Here is a 19170-nt window from a genome sequence, read left to right as displayed (position 1 = left end):
AAATTCCCACAATAAATTTCTCAAAATATGTAATGTCCAAAATTTAGATATACAGGGTGTCTGCGAAAGGTTGGCAAATCTGGCAGTTGTAGTGGCCAAAATAAGTCGATTGAGTCAAATATGTCTTATGCAAATGTTGCTGGTTTCAAAGAATACAGGGCATTCAATGTTTGAATTTTATTTTGAAATTTCTCAATAATTTTAAAAACTGTCAGAGTGTGAACAACAAAATTGGCACTACTTATGTTTTTTGACATGACAAATAAGAATTTTTAACTTATTTTGACGTTACTTGTATAGGGTGTCAGTTATGCCCTATTACTTGATAAACAGGAAAATGTTTTTTTTTGCCTTTAGAATTACGGACATTGTGTATTGAAAATATGAAAAAACGTCTTTAGTTTCATAAAAAAGTTACTCCTGTTCGTTTTCAACATCTTTGATTATAGAGATATTTGTTTACAGGGTGGTCCAAATTTTATGCAGGAAACTTCGAGGGTAGATAGATCTCTTTAAAATAATATGTGTTTGCCTTATAAACATAGGTCTGGAACGGCCTCGTTTTAGAGATACAGGGTGTTGAAGTTGTTAAAAAAATTTGAATTTTTTGTTTATATCTTCCGGAATCTATTAACCGATCTCAATAAAATTTGGTACAGATAATGTATGACAGTAGGCCTTGCATTCCCTAAAATATGAGCTCTAAAGGATCGACCAGTGGTGTACAACTAGACAGGGGCCGCCCTCTTTTTATAAAAAAAACTACGCCACTGTATTTTTTACAAGTTATTGTAACCGATTTATATTCTAATGCACTAAATACGTAAAAAAAGGTAACTTGAATTTTTTCCCTAAGATTCGCCGTTCTCAAGTTATTCATACCAATACAATCCCCTTGTGGCAGACACTTCGAACCATAATACAAGAATCTTTATGTTTATGCTTAAAAGTAAGTGCAATTTGTAAGCAGATCATCAAAATTATTTCCACATCACCTGTGAGGTAGTGTTCCTAGTGTGTTTTAGTTTCCCCTGGAGGCTTAATCCACTATCTCTACAAATAAGAACAATTTAAATCAAAATAATAATAAAAATACATTTACCAAGCAACAACAATTAAACAAGAAATGAAATTAACGTTACATATTTACAGCAATTATTCAAAATGCGAACCATCCACATCGATACATTTCTGACAACTTCTATTAATGATTAATGGAATTACCTAATATCACGTGGTGCTTTTCTTTTAATTCATTACACCCGTCTTCTATTTGCTGCAATAGTTGTGGTCTTGATCTATTGGAGTAGAGTAAACTTTACTTTTCAGATAGGTAACCCCAAACATAGAAGTCCAGGGGGCTTAGATCTGGCGATCTGGCTCGCCAAGACACTAGATTCTCTGCACCATTATGGTTGACATTGGCATTTGGTTTTCAACCTATCCATCGCCCCTTATAATTTTTAAGCCACTCTTGTATTATTCTCCTAAAATGCTCAGGAGCACCATCCATTTGTATCCAGCTATTTTGTGGTATATTTAATGGAACATCCTCTAATAATTTAAATAGATGGTTTTTTAGAAAGTTTAGAAATGACTGGGAATTTAGATGGGATGACAAGAAGAAAGGTCCGAATTATTCCGAACCACACTTTCACAGAAAATTCGCGTTGAAAAGATCTTGTCCGAATTTTATGAGGATTTTCTTGTAACCAAATATTTTGAAAATTCACTACCCCTCGCCTTGTGAACGTAGCCTCATCGGTCCAAAGTATTTCTAGTAAGAATTCTAGATTATGTTGAGACTTTAAAATAACCACTAACAAAAATTCAGGTGTCTACATTTCCCGGAAGTAAATTTTGCACAGGTTGTAAATGGTAGGGATTTCTACCATCCTTATGTAGAACTTTTCAAATTTTCGATTTCTCACCCCAAGTTGCCGAGACGTTCTTCGTGTACGTAGCCGAGGATCGTCGTCAAATGTTCTTAAAATTTCATTTCTGTGCCTTTCATTGCGCCGCCGCCGTCGTGATTTTCCAAATATCGTTTTAATCCAAAAAGATGAAAGGGACGAGTGTAAAGAATTTTATTGATGTGCTTACAAATTGTACTTACTTTTATGCATAAACATAAATATTTTTGTAATATTATGGTTAGAAGTATCTGCCACAAGGAAGTTGTATTGGTATGAATAACTTGAGAACGGTGAACTCTAGGAAAAAAATTCAAGTTATCTTTTTTACGTATTTTGTACATTAGAATATAAATCCATTACAATAGCTTGTAAAAAATACAGTGGCGTAGGTTTTTCTTATCAAAAAGGGGGTGACCCGGTCCAGTTGTACACCACTGGTCGATCCTTTAGAGCTCATATTTTAGGGAATGCAAGGCCTACTGTCATACATTATCTGTACCAAATTTTATTGAGATCGGTTAATAGATTCCGGAAATATAAACAAAAAATTAATTTTTTTTAACAACTTCAACACCCTGTATCTCTAAAACGAGGCCGCTCCAGACCTATGTTTATAAGGCAAACACATATTATTTTAATGAGATCTATCTGCCATCGAAGTTTCCTGCATAAAATTCGGACCACCCTGTATACAAATTTCAATGCATTTCGTTTTTTATGCAACTTTTAATCCTTAAATTAAACTCATGCGACCTAAAGGCGAAGTAAAAATTGGTCAAATCATTTGAATAGGTACCTATTATTTTTTATTTCTGATGTCCTGGCCGCCTAGATCACCAGATTTAAATCCTTTGGATTTCTACTTCTAGGGTGATTTGAAAAGATGTGTTATGCAACTCCTGTGAACTACGGCAAAGGATTTTCCACCATAGCCAGGAAATAAAAAATAATTCAAATGATTTGGAGAGTACAGCCACCACTAGTTAGATGTGCTCGTGTATTAAGCAAGGCGGCGCTCATTTTGAACAATTTTAATAGTAATTTAGTAATTTTTAGTCCTAAGTAGTCCTAGTAGTAGTAGTAGTAGTCCTATAATAGTATAGCATTTCTCGGCCAGACTTCCTATTCTGGACCGGGTTCGATCCCTGGCATAGGCACTGGCAATGTCGATGGATAATGGGTGTTTGTCCGCGTTTTTTTAAGTATAGCCCTCTTCCGCACAGCCTTTGGCTTTGGATTTGGGGGTTGTCTCATTTCTATGGTGTGTTTTATGTTATGTTTTTTTAAAGTAGATATTTCTTAAATTTCCAATTTTTTCTATTTTGTTTGTTATTGTCTCTTTAAACGGTTTGTTTAAACTGTAAATAATTTTTTTCATACACTAGTTGTCAAGTCGCATTGGTTTAATTTAATAATTAAAAGTTGATTAAAAACGAAATGCATTGAAATTTGTATATGCACATATCTCGATAACCCAGGGAGATAGTGAAAACGAACAAGAGTAATTTTTTTATGAAAGGAAGGACCATATTGTATATTTTCAATACACAATATCCGTAATTTTAAAGGCAAAAAATTTTTGTCCCTATTTATCAATAGAATAGGGCATAACTGACGCCCTATACAAGCAACGCCAAAATTAGTTTCAAAAATTCTTATTGTCATGTCAAAAAAGTGCCTCTGAGAGTTTCCAAAATTACTGAGAAATTTCAAAATAAAATTCAAACATTGACGCCTTGTATCTTTGAAACCAGTAACACTTGCATAAGGCATATTTGGCTCAATCGACTTATAGACCAAGCAAATTTTTACTCGAAAAAAGTCCTATCCGCGAGATTATTGTAAAATTGTCTAAAGGAACATAATACAAGACATCTCTCATCTCGTGAGTCAAAAACTTTTATTAGCTAACTTTTCTATTTAAACAAATAAGTGAGGAAAAGTTTTTTCACTTTGCAGAGAAAACCATCAATTTTAGCAAAAAGTGACTCACAGACAGCTAGTAGGGGTTAAAATTATCTAGGGACAAAATGAGACTTGTTAAATTAAAATCGGTTAATAAACAAATAAGTTATTGCAAAAAAACAAGAAAAGTGACCATTTTTTAATTTGTTTATAATTATCGCATTTATTGTTAAAATTTTATAAAACCTATGACAAGTTGAGGGTTTTGTCATACTTCAAAAGTGTGCCAAAAGTGGGCGCTGTAGTTGAAATTTTAATATATAAAGTATTTATTACTAATTTTATACAAAAAAAACATAATCAAAATTAATTAAGAAAATATTAATCACAACCATTTTCAATAATAGATATAATGCAATATAATACAATTTAACATTTAATTTTTTTTCTATTTTTATGAGAAATAATAATTTGAAAATAATTTATGAATTTTCACTTTAATTTTACATCGTAATTAAATAGGTAACAAAATATTGAAAAAACAAGTTTACTTTGCCTTATATGTAAAAAAAATAACTTTTTAAATGAACGATTGCTTCATTTATTTATTTAATAATAATAAAATAATTCCGAAATTGAAATTTTAATAAATATTTCGTTTAACAATAATTTTTGTGACATTTTTGTAAATTAAAAAAATTTAAGTATAAAAGATGCATTTTTTCTGGGGTTCTGGGCTATTCTACAAATTCGTAAATATGCCCATTGTTATGTTTTCGTCGAGCTACCCCAGTTTCTACGATGAATAGAAGTCGAGATATTGCAAAATTTACAGCGCGCATCAATTTAAACTTGTGTTCTAGTTCTTCGGTCAAGTGTCTTGGCTCGCTGATGATCCGCGCTCGATGAATCAAGGTATTTATGATCCCCTGTTTTTGGGCTGGGTGGTGGTGGGACTCCGCATTCAAATACATGTGTGTGTGAGTTGGCTTCTTATATACTCGATGTCCTAAAGTGCCATCTGGTTTCCTCTCAACCAAAACATCCAAGAAGGGAAGAGTGGCATTTTTCTCTATTTCCATGGTAAACTGGATATCTGGATTTAACTCATTAATGTGATTCAGGAATTCCCCTACGGTGTTGCGTCCGTGGGGCCAGATCATCTGGCCCCACGGAATATCAACACAGTATTCAGCACTGTAAGGAAGGTGGCGGCAGCGTTTCCAAAGACCTGCAACAACGACCAGCTTCAGGGCCCTGGTGTGTACAGTATTCCTTGCTCTTGTGGAAAGGTCTACATAAGACAAACAGGAAGGCACATCAACACGAGGTTAAATGAACACAAGTCACCTCAAAAATAACAACTAGGAAAAATCGGCAGTAGCAAAGCATAGGGCAGACACGGGACACGCAGTGGATCTAAGTGAAGCCAACATGGTAGTGAGAGAGAGAAGATTTTGGCCCCGACTATACAGAGAAGCTCTAGAAATTTGCAGAAATCCGAACAATTTCAACAGGGATGGTAGCGTAGATCTGCCAGGTATATGGAAGAGAGTCATCCGTGAAAGCAACCCACTGAAACGTCAACAACGCGTACGAGGTCACCCACCGGAACATCATGGACCAGTGACCACATCAAATATAAATAGTGACAGGACTAGTAGATCTCCAGTTTCAGAGTAACTTCTGAAGAAGAGAGCGATATGTCACTCGAAACGTCAACTGTTATAAACCAACGACGTGGCAACCAGCCCGGAAATTATTCAACCTTAATATTTATAAACAATTGCGCTACGATTTAAAAAAAATTTCTTATCTTGGCTCCTGTTGGTCGTACAGGGTACTTTTTTTATTTTAAAACTGTATTTTTTTGCCAGCTATCCATTGCATCTATTTTCGGTGAGATAGCATAAATAGCAACAATGTTATTCAAATTGTTTATAAGCGAAAAACGCACGGTTTTTTAATGCACAATTTGAGAATGTTAATGTCAAAAAAACGGTGATATTTTTTAATAGGTCGCTTAATTACGTCTTTAAGATTACAATGACGCTTTCAGAATCATGTTTGGTTGAAAATTAACGCCTGTACAGAGGCTTAAAGTTCATAACTTTTGGAGCCTCCGCTATAAACAAATAGAATTGTGCGAAAACTATTGCACCTACAGCGCCCACTTTTGGCACACTTTTAAAGTATGACAAAACCCTCAACTTGTCATAGGTTTTATAAAATTTTAACAATAAATGCGATAGTTATAAACAAATTAAAAAATGGGCACTTTTCTTGTCTTTTTGAAATAACTTTTTTGTTTATTAACCGATTTTGAGTTAACAAGTCTCATTTTGTAGATAATTTTACTCTCTATAATCTCGCGGATAGGACTTTTTTCGAGTTTCTCTTTTATTTTCGCTAATTTTCCTGGTGTATTATTTTGACCACCAGTATCTCCAGCTTCGAGTTTCCTAACCTTTCGCAGACACCCTGCATACATTTAAAAGACTTTGCTAGACATATTGAAAATGAAGGTGGTGCCTACAGTTTAGCAGGACATCGGAAAATGTTCAAAAAAGGTGTGTCATTATTATAAACATGTTCATGGAAAAATTGGCGCACGTACCTGTGTTCACTAAAAAGGCACCCGGCCTCATCTGCTTAATGGTGAACTCGTTAATGAGATGGTGGTTGTGTTCGTTGAGGGTACAGTGCAACGATACGCAGTCCGACTGGAAGAGTAGGTCCTGCAGGGTATACACCCGCGTCAATCCTAAGCTTTTCTCGATGCCGTCGGGCAGGTAGGGGTCGTAGAAGATGACGTTGAAACCGAAGGCTTTCGCCCTCAGGGCCACCGCCGATCCGATCCTGCCGAGACCGACGATACCGAGTGTGTCGCCGCGTATCCTGGCGCATCCCTGCGCTGCCTCTCGCACCTAGAAAAAATATATAAATTAATTTCTCAAAAAAATTGATATACAAACAAGAATTCTAATTTACCCCAAAATGTATTAATAATCCTTAAATTAAGGATTAAATTGGTACAAAGAACCCCGCACTAAATCAATGGAACATGGGTCCCAGTCGATTCTGCTGAAATTGCAGTAGGTATGTTTTAGTTTTTGACTTTCTGAACAAAAGTTGTCATGGGCCCAAAATGATCCTATGAATAGTTTCAGAGATAAAGAGGGGGGAAATATGTGATTTTGGCTGTAGGCCTGAGTAAGCTTCACGAAGTTGTAAGTTGATGGATTTAACAACTGAGGCATGTAATGAATTTTGACCAGTAGGTACAATGCTTTTGGGATCGCTGAACCTGAATTCAGAAATAGCTTAGATATCTAAGGTCACCTGGAGGTCAGGTAAAGGTCGCCCCAAGGTCAAGCTGAAGAAAAGACTTATATTGAATTTTGACCAGTGAGTGTATAGGTGTTTTTGGGCTCACAGAATCTGAATCTGGAGATAGCGTAACCCTAAAGGTCACCTTCAAGTCAAATCAAGGTCATTTCAAGATCAAACTAAAGAAAAGGCTTGTATTCAATTTCAACCAGAGCGTATATAAGTTTATTTTTGGGGGGAACTGAATTCGGGGATAGCTTAGCCCCACAAGGTCACATTTCGATCAAGTCAAGATCCTTTCAAGATCAAAGTAAAGAAAAGGCCATATTAACCTGTAAGTATGTATGCTTTTGAGGTCGCTGAATCTGAATTCGGGGATAGCTTAGCCCTATAAGGTCACCTGGAAATCAAGACAAGGTTATTTCATTTGAGTTAATCTCAATTCAAGCCCCGCAATATAGAATTTTAAATTTAGTGAATACACATGAAAGTTATTAGAATTTGGCCAATAAATCCTTATATTTTTTAAAAAACGTAATGTTATTTTTAAGTTTTGACAACTAAAATAAAACCATTTCTAAATTAAAAAATGACAGTTATATTTAGATTGCGCTTATTTAGTATTCAGATAAACAAAAATGATGATTCATAATCACACTTGGTGTCAACCTCTTATGAACAGGGTGAACCTTTAATTATCACTACAGGGATATCAGGGCACATACTGAAAAGCATATGCGGACGTAGTACAGAAATTAATTTATGGTATTACACTGAAAAAAAAATTACTTACTCTTCCTTTAATTTTATTAAAAAAAATAAAACTCGTTTATTTGAAAATTCAGTTGTTACTTCTTGTTATAGTCCGACTGAAAAAGTTATTAAACCATTCTGATGTAATTTTTTGTGTTGTTTTCATTTGTTGCTTTTTTAACCAACATTTTCAAGAAAACAACTAAATCATGTCCTATCATGATTTTTTTTTGTGCAAAAGTTGGTGTAGTGGGTACCAAAAATATTTTTTTTAGGACTAACGAATTCTTACTCAAGTGATTTGAAACATAAAAATACTAATTGCTGTAGTTCCAATATATGTGTTTCTCTTAATAATTAAGATTTTAAATAGGTTTCTAAATATATATTTAATCGTATTTTAAAAAAAAAACAAACATAAGAACCAAACCAACCAACCTCGGGATCCCTTATAAAATCCAGTGTCCGAAATCTCAAAAGTAAAAAACCCAATTTTGGGATCTTCTGAATAAATTAACAATAATAAAATATGCACAGTATTTTTCAATGACAATAATTATTTTTGTTTTTTTTTAATATACTTAATTTGTCTCGCATATGTTTGTTTTGTTGAATTTTGTTCAATTCTGGCTATAACTAAACTACTGAAATTAGACATTTAATTTTTTTTCGAGACATGAATTTTATTCGATTCTGGCTAATTAGTCCACTGAAATTAGAGATTTAAATTTTGTTCGAGACTAATTCCAGGATAAGGTGATCGTCCCAAAAACTTCAAGAATAAAATACTGGGATTGGCACACATAATGAATAGTCTTAAATATTTTTAGAATACGTAACTAAAATTTTCCTAAAATTTCCCGGTCTAATTCGAACAATACCAAAGTTTACAGAATATATTTGACAATACTTAGACAGGTACTTGACTTCTCAAAGCATGAGTTAAAATAAATTGACGTATGTAAAGTTAACAGTCCACTTTTACCAGACCCCAAAAAAAAATATTACATTTTTTCTTGCTATTTTGTTACACTAAAATAAATTTCGTATCAAACTGTTTTCGAGAAAATTACAAATTGCTGAAGTTATCCAGTAATATTTTCGATTTGGATAAATAACAAATAAATATTTAAGTATTTTGTTTCTTTGTTGATAACATTTTATTAATGTAAAATGTAATGTAATGTAATATACAGGGTGCGTTCACGCTAGCTGCACACGATTGGTACCTCTCCATAACTACAACATAAAAGTGTACAAAAATGTTTTACTATTATAAATGGTGAACATTTCAACAGATGTCAGAAATGGCATTGTAAATTATCCAGAATAAAACACGTTTTACTGCCAACAAAATTTTACTTTTCAGGCCAAGTCCTGGATTGATTTTCATTTCACAAATTACAATAACACTGTTTATGATAACAAAAACATAACGAATTTCATAAAGCCCGAACCTTCTTTGAAATAAATAAGAGCCGTTATTAGCCCTTCTTGTTCTTATAATGTGAACATAGAATAAAATGTGACTTATCCTCCTGCATTTTTTTTATCTATTAAACACAGTTTATATACAGGGTGTGCCATTTAACACTCCCGCTGCCAATATCTCCAAAATTAAGAAATTTATTTTAATTCCGGAAGCTGGGGTTGTCAGATCCCTCGAATAGCTTCAAATTGCCGTTAGAACTGTTAGTTCAAATCTTTCTGTATAGATGGCGTGGCGATACTATTTTTTTTTTGATCCCTGGAATGCAGAAAAACGATATTTATATCCAGTATTTCATTTCGAACAAACGTGTGGTAAAAAAATGGGAAAAATAAATGTGTAGCTACTTTAATAGACCTTCCATAATAATCATAGTTAATTATCAAAATCAAAAAATCAAAATGTTTTTTTGATTTTTAGATAGTTTGCTTTTCCATATATTTCATGTAATTTTCCATTCGATAAACTCATATACTGCAACACATTCACGTTTTTTTTTAATAGGCACTTGTAGAGCATTGTTCTCAACAATTTGATGTGAAATCTATTGTATCTGATAGGAAGTACAAAAAAAGATATGATAATACGCAGTAATATCTAATTAAAGGTATAGTTTTTAACTTTCGCAATAATTATTATTTACACGCTTTCCCTTTAGAAATTATGAACAATGCGACACTTCACAATTTCTCTAAAGATTTTTCTACAAGTTGTTAGTGATTTATGAAATTGGGTTTTTGGTGCTAAATTAAATGAGATTAATTGAAATATAAATATAACATCCTCGGCGAATGTGTTTCTTTAGATTATTGTTGTTGTTGTTTAACTGATATTTCCGAATACACATTCTCATAATCGTCGTTTATGGTGTTGCAAGGAAATGATAAAATAGATATATTTTAAAATTAGTTTTAAGCAGTACCGAGTTTGTTACGACGGTTTTGTGATCTCTTTTTAGTATTAAAAACTTCGACACATGGGCATTATACCAACAAAATAATTTATAACATCAGTTTTATGCATAGAATATTTAAAACACGTTAGTATCAAATTTATTCCGACACCTTTCATATTATACAGGGTGTGCCATTTAAGACTCCCGCTGCCAATATCTCCGAAATGAAGATATTTATTTTAGTTCCGGAAACTGGGGTTGTTAGGTCCCTCCAATAGCTTCAAATTGCAGTTAGAATTGTTAGTTCAAATCTTTCTGTATAGATGGCGTGGCGATACAAAAAATTTTTTGATCCCTGGAATGTGGAAATGCACTCCATCTGAAAGATCGTTAAATTTTGAGTAATTTTTGTAATATAAAGTTTTTCCCTATATTTACTTGTTTTCGAGATATGTCGACTTTAATATGCAATGTATGATGTAATAGGAAAATCTATTATTTTATTTAAATCACACTGAGACAAAATATTCTTTTAAAATATTTTTATAATGACTTTATTCACACCACATACTAATTAATAAACAATAAATTATAAAAAAACAAATGATCAATTACAGAGAAAGTAACAGAAAGTACTTAAATTAATAACGGAGATGTAGGTGTAGTTACTGAAGTTAAAACAAGAATTATACTAAATCTTAGTCTTCTCGTTAGTTCGACATTAAAGGCTCTTAATAAAATGTCACGATCTAAAGCCGCCGTAGCTGCATAAATTTTATTATACAAATCTGCCATGTCTTCTATTATAGGATTCCGGTATACAATGTTTTTTAAATCATCCCATAGGAAAAAATCCAATGGAGTCAAATCTGATGAACGAGCCGGACACTTTATAACTCCGTTAGTACCTAACCACTTTTCCGGAAACCTCTGATTTAACTATTTAACAGGATGGGGCACCCCGGCCCCATCCTGTTGCAGTTCGTTTCCTAGAAAATGTAAATAACGGTTACCTGTTGTTGTTCCGTGGTAAAGATATGGTCCAATTAAATAGCTATTCAAAATGCCGCACAAAACATTCACAGAAAAAACATATTGATTTCGGGTTTGGTGCATTACTCTTGGATTATTGTCAAACCAATAGCGGCAATTGTGGCGTATTACCATATCGTTATTGTGAAATCTACTTTCATCATTCCATAAGATATTATTAAGTACCTAAATTATTGTTTTCTTCATAGATCACTGATAATTGAGCTACAAAATCTAATCTCCGTTGCTCATCACCAGTTCTTAAATGTTGGACGAGGTGAATTTTATAGGGGAAATAGCGATTGTCTTTCAAAATTCTGCGGCAAGATGTAGAAATATTAGACTCGGACTGAAGTTGCCTTAGGGAAGTCTTAGGATTATTATAAACAATTTGTAAAACTGTAACACTTGAGCTGTGTTCTCATCATTCCTAACAGTTTTAATTCGATGTCGTTTAGGATTAGTAAAACCACCTTTATTTAGTAAATTTTGGCATAAACTTACAAATGTTTTCCTATCCGGCTGAGGCCTCATTGGAAAACGTATAGGCGGAAATACACATGCCTCTTTCTTGCACAATAGCATGCAAGTAGCTTGCAGGAGATAGCTCCAGGTATGTGTATTTATTAAAAGGCATGCCTGTAGAAGTTGCGCAAGTAAATTGCACATCATTTGATTTTTTGGCATGCAATGTGAGGCGGGGGGTTTCGGGGGAGTTCAAGCGGCATGTCGGAACGTGTCTACTAGTTGCTGGCACTCCAGTAGCTATCACCACTATAAGCGATTTTGTTTTCTACCTTGGATGACTGTATGGGTATCTTTTTTCTGAATTTTGTTTCTAATTTTCAATAACAGTTCATCAAATTTTTCAGGAAGCATTCTCAAATGATTTCTGTAGCCATTTATATCTTCTAGCCGCATTTCTGTAAGCAAACAACTGTTTGCTCCATATTCTTCCCTTCTGCTAATCCAGTATTTTACCCAAATATCTCGTTTCTTTCTTCTGATCCTCTGTTGCTTAATATTTTTAACTACCAATTGAGGTGCAAGTAATGAGATACCTAATATTGTTTAATTCATTTCGCACATTTTCCATAATTAACCTATTATTTTCCGTCTTGAAAACTCTCTGATCACTGAAAAACTGGCATGTGTATTACCACTTGCTATCTACTGGCATGCCAATAAGCCATATACTATCGAGGCATTCCATTTTACTTGCAAATGTATCAGCAGTGTGCCATCCGCCGGCATATGCCATTTTTTAGCATGCTAGTTACTTACCTATTTTACTGGTATGTGTATTTCCGCCAGCATATAACCGTCGTGCAGCAGCAGTACTTCATTGAGCTTCGACAAATATTAATACCATATCNCACAGAAAAAACATATTGATTTCGGGTTTGGTGCATTACTCTTGGATTATTGTCAAACCAATAGCGGCAATTGTGGCGTATTACCATATCGTTATTGTGAAATCTACTTTCATCATTCCATAAGATATTATTAAGTACCTAAATTATTGTTTTCTTCATAGATCACTGATAATTGAGCTACAAAATCTAATCTCCGTTGCTCATCACCAGTTCTTAAATGTTGGACGAGGTGAATTTTATAGGGGAAATAGCGATTGTCTTTCAAAATTCTGCGGCAAGATGTAGAAATATTAGACTCGGACTGAAGTTGCCTTAGGGAAGTCTTAGGATTATTATAAACAATTTGTAAAACTGTAACACTTGAGCTGTGTTCTCATCATTCCTAACAGTTTTAATTCGATGTCGTTTAGGATTAGTAAAACCACCTTTATTTAGTAAATTTTGGCATAAACTTACAAATGTTTTCCTATCCGGCTGAGGCCTCATTGGAAAACGTATAGGCGGAAATACACATGCCTCTTTCTTGCACAATAGCATGCAAGTAGCTTGCAGGAGATAGCTCCAGGTATGTGTATTTATTAAAAGGCATGCCTGTAGAAGTTGCGCAAGTAAATTGCACATCATTTGATTTTTTGGCATGCAATGTGAGGCGGGGGGTTTCGGGGGAGTTCAAGCGGCATGTCGGAACGTGTCTACTAGTTGCTGGCACTCCAGTAGCTATCACCACTATAAGCGATTTTGTTTTCTACCTTGGATGACTGTATGGGTATCTTTTTTCTGAATTTTGTTTCTAATTTTCAATAACAGTTCATCAAATTTTTCAGGAAGCATTCTCAAATGATTTCTGTAGCCATTTATATCTTCTAGCCGCATTTCTGTAAGCAAACAACTGTTTGCTCCATATTCTTCCCTTCTGCTAATCCAGTATTTTACCCAAATATCTCGTTTCTTTCTTCTGATCCTCTGTTGCTTAATATTTTTAACTACCAATTGAGGTGCAAGTAATGAGATACCTAATATTGTTTAATTCATTTCGCACATTTTCCATAATTAACCTATTATTTTCCGTCTTGAAAACTCTCTGATCACTGAAAAACTGGCATGTGTATTACCACTTGCTATCTACTGGCATGCCAATAAGCCATATACTATCGAGGCATTCCATTTTACTTGCAAATGTATCAGCAGTGTGCCATCCGCCGGCATATGCCATTTTTTAGCATGCTAGTTACTTACCTATTTTACTGGTATGTGTATTTCCGCCAGCATATAACCGTCGTGCAGCAGCAGTACTTCATTGAGCTTCGACAAATATTAATACCATATTCTAATTTATCTTCAGTTGAGTAATTCATTATATAAAAATATTTTAATAACTAGTATAGTTAAATTGAAAGACGCAACCTGATAAAACTATAATTATTGGAAAACTAATATGTGTCATCTGTCATATGTTTTATTTTAAACAAATGACATGAGCCAATTTTTTAAAATCGTTTCTGCCTCTTATAAGATTTATATTTGTACAATTTTTTTTTCTGTAGTTGATCAATTGTTTTTTATAATTGTTTGTTAGTTAGTATGTGGTGTAAATAATGCCATTATAACAATATTTTAAAAGAATATTTTGTCTCAGTGTAATTTAAATAAAATAATAGATTTTCCTCATACATCATACATTGCATATTGAAGTCGACAATTCTCGAAAACAAGTAAATATTGGGATTGAAATTTATTACAAAAATTACTAAAAATTTAACGATCTTTCAGATGGACTGCATTTCCACATTCCAGGGATCAAAAAATTTTTAGTATCGCCACGCCATCTATACAGAAATATTTGAACTAACAATTCTAACTGCAATTTGAAGCTATTGGAGGGACCTAACAACCCCAATTTCCGGAACTAAAATAAATATCTTCATTTCGGAGATATTGGCAGCGGGAGTCTTAAATGGCACACCCTGTATAATATGAAAGGTGTAATAAATTTGATACTAACGTGTTTTAAATATTCTATGCATAAAGCTGATGCTATAAATTATTTTGTTGGTATAATGCCCGTGTGTCTAAGTTTTTAATATTTAAAAAGAGATCACAAAACCGTCGTAACAAACTCGGTACTGCTTAAAACTAATTTTAAAATATATCTATTTTATTTTATCATTTCCTTGCAACACCATAAACGACGATTATGAGAATGTGTATTCGGAAATATCAGTTAAACAACAACAATAATCTAAAGAAACACATTCGTCGAGGATGTTATATTTATATTTCAATTAATTTCATTTAATTTAGCACCAAAAACCCAATTTCATAAATCACTAACAACTTGTAGAAAAATCTTTAGAGAAATTCTGAAGTGTCGCATTGTTCATAATTTCTAAAGGGAAAGCGTGTCAATAATAATTACTGCGAAAGTTAAAAACTATACCTTTAATTAGATATTACTGCGTATTATCATATCTTTTTTTGTACTTCCTATCAGATACAATAGATTTCACATCAAATTGTTGAGAACAATGCTCTACAAGTGCTTATTAAAAAAAAACGTGAATGTGTTGCAGTATATGAGTTTATCGAATGGAAAATTTGATGAAATATATGGAAAAGCAAACTATCTAAAAATCAAAAAAACATTTTGATTATTAACAACGTATTTATAAAACATTGGTATAATAACTGTTTATCCCATGATACTACTACTAACATGCAAACCACAGAAATAATTAACTATGATTATTATGGAAGGTCTATTAAAGTAGCTACACATTTATTTTTCCCATTTTACCACACGTTTGTTCGAAATGAAATACTGGATATAAATATCGTTTTTCTGCATTCATATGTATTGCAAAAGAAAATGCAAATAAGGAGCCTTTTTAAATGGAATACAAGTTGACTGATTTATAGAGCATAATTAAAATATTGCTTGCTGTTTTTTTGTTGAAAAACTTTATGAATTATACATTCGCTTCTTTGATCTTGCCGAAAAATAATACGAGAAGTAACTACTTAATATCATAAACCGAGTCATAGATTTCAATTTGGCCTTAAAACATGCCTTGAGAAGACTACAATTTATAGTTTCAAGAAAAAAAGAAACATACAAATGACCTATTTTTCTAAAGGACAGAAAATGTATTATTTAATCGAGTATTTATATAGTGAAATAAGTGCTGGTTTATTTTGCGAAACGAATTCAGAATAACTCAAAAAAAAACTCAAATAATAATTGATGCAAATAAATTTCTTCACATTTCAAAATTGTTTTAAATTATACAAGGTGTCCCATTTCTTCTGCGCGTTACTTAACTTCATTTATTCAAACGTAATACACTGTAAATTATTGCATTCTTGAATTACTCGTTGAATCTAAAGCTTACTTCGACAAACAAATAACTGAGTCGAGTATGAAGTCGTATTGTTTCTATGTTATGTGGTATTTTTAACAATAAATTACGTTTGACCCTTTTTTTTGAAAATATCTGGGAGAGTTAACGAGATATAGTTTTCACCATACGTTCCAGTAAGAACAAACCTATAACATGCTCTGCCTCTAAGTACTTACAACTTACATAATACAGGGTGTCCCGTTTTGTTTGCAAGTTCCTCATGGAAAAATAATAAAGATAGTTCATGTAAAGTTTGTTTTCGAAATACAGTGTGTTGAAGTTGTTACTTTCCATATGTTTTTCCTTAATTATCTTTAAACCGGCTAAAGATAAAAATGTCAAAATTTGTACACGAATAAACATTAACTGTGCGTTAAGAATAATGTGCAAACGGTTTCTTTCTGAAAAGCAGTGTCGTCGATACAAGTAATTGGAGGGATACAATCGAAAAAAAAATGTTAAAAGCCAAAATTTATTACATTTCTAAACGGTTCTATAAACTCTAATCTAAAGCATACTACAAAAAAAAAGGTATACTTGTCGAAATTCGGTAGCAAGTACCATTTCCGAGAAAAATGAAGTTGCATAGAAGGAAATGGGGGACAATTTCAGCATCTACTGTAGTATTTCGAGTTTTGCTCATTTATTTAATTGTGCAGCTGTTTTGTTCTGTATGTCTCCGAGTCTGTTTTCTAATATTTTTCTGTTCTTATCACTTTTTTTTAAGCATTCATGTCCATTATTCAGTCCATTCAACAATGGCTTATTTTAGTAATGGTAGTGTAGTAGTTTACAAAATCTAAAATTAGTTATTAATAGATAATTAATTACCACAATCTGTTTATTTTGATTTACTTTTTTAAAAGTTATGCAAGCTGAAACTTAAAATAAATTTAAATTTTTTTATGTAGTTAATTAAAATGTTTTACAATTTAACTGTTTCATGTGATACTTAAGAAATTAAAATTAGTCTTAAATGCAAATACTGTTAGTAGCTAAATGTCTTCAGCTCATTTAATGGTAAAGTCGTCTTTCAATTTAATATTTTGTTAATGTACTTGTGCCGCATTATATGCAAAAAAATGCAACTTTTTGCATTTTTCTCGAAAATGGTACATGCTACCGAATTTCGACAAGTATACCTGTTTTTTGCAGTATGCTTTAGAGTTTACAGAACCGTTTAGAAATGTAATAAATATTGACTTTTAACATATTTTTTTTTCGATTGTACCCCTCCAATTACTATATCGGTGACACTGTTTTTCAGAAAGTAACCGTTTGCACATTATTCTTGCACAGTTGATGTTTACTCGTGTACAAATTTTGACATTTTTATCTTTAGCCGATTTAAAGATAATTAAGGAAAACCATTTGAAAAGTAACAACTTCCAACACACTGTATCTCGAAAACAGGGCGTCTTAGAAAAAAACGTTACACTATTTTCCCATGAGGAACTTGCACACAAGTTTCTTTTGAAACATGAACGGGACACCCTGTATATTTCAAATACACAAACAGCAATTGTGAGGGTTAGATATGTCCAAATATGGATAACGAATAATTTGATTTTTTTAATTTAATTTTTTTAATAACGTTTTTTTACTGTTTCTTTATTAATATTTTCGAAGATGCTACAAACTTCAAACAAAAAACATTAAATAATACCGAGATGGTAAGATTTAAACCAATTTTTATTTACTATAGTGGGCCAAGAAATTAAAAAATATATTAACGTACAGGGTATTCAATTTGAAAAAATAAAGTTAGGTAACGCCCAGAAGAAATGGTACACCCTGTATAATCGAAAATAATTATAAAATGTAAATAAATCGATTTGGTACAACTTTTATTAGAATTAAGTTTATACAAATTTATACAAATAAATGATATTACCAGACCTATAGAATACTCTGTTTTAATTAGGCCACTCTGTATGTATTAGTCAGTTAACTCTAGTACTGAGTTACACTTATTAGCTTGTTAGTATAATAACATACAAAATGAAATGGATAGAAAAAATAACCTATGAAACAGATATGAATATACCGGGTGTTTTAAATTGGTCGGTTTTCAAGGGTTACTGCGAACCAGCCATACGACCTGTGATACGACCACAACTTGTGTTTTTTTTTAAATAGAACACCCTGTATTTTATTTCAAAATCGGAAAGAGAACTAAAAATGCAATCCAAAAATATATACTTTACTACTTTTTGAGTAGATTCGCGAAAAAATATAAAATTTGTAAAATACCAATGAAATTTACGTTTTCTGACTGATTGTGAGAAGGCTCTGAAAACCAACAAGTTTGACGTTTAACATTATTTGCAGTGTGTTAACACAAATCAAAAATGGTTCTTTACTCAAATGAAGACAAATACAACTTAATAAAATGTTTTAATCTAAGAAATGAAAATGCAGATTTAGCAACGTATCTCTATTTTCAATTATAGGTATTTATTATTTGAATATAGTAAATTAACTTAATGTATTTAATAAATTTTAAGGCGAATATTAAAGTATCTAGAGAAGCCACAACGAAGCTTAAAACCATCTTGAGATGAAGATATCTTGAAAGGAAAACGAGAAAAAGGCACCAGTCGGTTTAACCAAAAATCGAGAAACGTCCTGTTTTTCGAAAACGGTAACAGATAGAGAGATGCGGTTTGCGCCATTGTTATTTTCTCGAAAAAAAAAAAAGCTCTGGACTCGTCTATCAGAATGCTCTATCTATTACAGATTCGCAGTAACCCTTGAAACCCGACCAATTTGAACCACCTGGTAAGTATACTCACTTTAATATACAGGGTGGTCCTAAATTGTACAAAAAATAAGAAATGGATATTAGGAGATACACCCTTTTAAATGTGAATAGTATGTACATTCTTAAAAGTCATATTCATATTTTAAAAAGACTCAGGGTATCCATACCGAGATCTGTATAGTAATTTAAATAGAATTATTCAAATGTCATACCTCCCATAAGAGGTAGCCATGTAAACATGGTGAAATATTATTTCATTCCCAAATCTATTATTATTATTACTATTAATAATAATAATAATAATAATTTATT

The 19170-nt window shown here is 32.5% G+C and overlaps 1 protein-coding gene across 2 annotated transcripts in view; it reads right to left on the bottom strand.

Annotated features, from left to right (window-relative positions):
- LOC108911361 (C-terminal-binding protein) overlaps window positions 1–19170 on the bottom strand; it is a 211623-nt gene that overhangs the window by 31113 nt on the left and 161340 nt on the right. For both annotated transcript variants that reach the window (XM_018716277.2, XM_018716278.2), the window contains exon 3: window positions 6439–6748. In XM_018716277.2, coding sequence (XP_018571793.1) covers window positions 6439–6748 — 310 coding nt within the window. The remainder of the gene's footprint in view (window positions 1–6438; window positions 6749–19170) is intronic.

Source organism: Anoplophora glabripennis, unplaced genomic scaffold (genome assembly GCF_000390285.2).
Source record: "Anoplophora glabripennis isolate ALB-LARVAE unplaced genomic scaffold, Agla_2.0 scaffold460, whole genome shotgun sequence".
NCBI classification, from domain to species: Eukaryota; Metazoa; Arthropoda; class Insecta; order Coleoptera; family Cerambycidae; genus Anoplophora; species Anoplophora glabripennis.
This window is presented reverse-complemented; position numbering and strand designations above follow the sequence as displayed.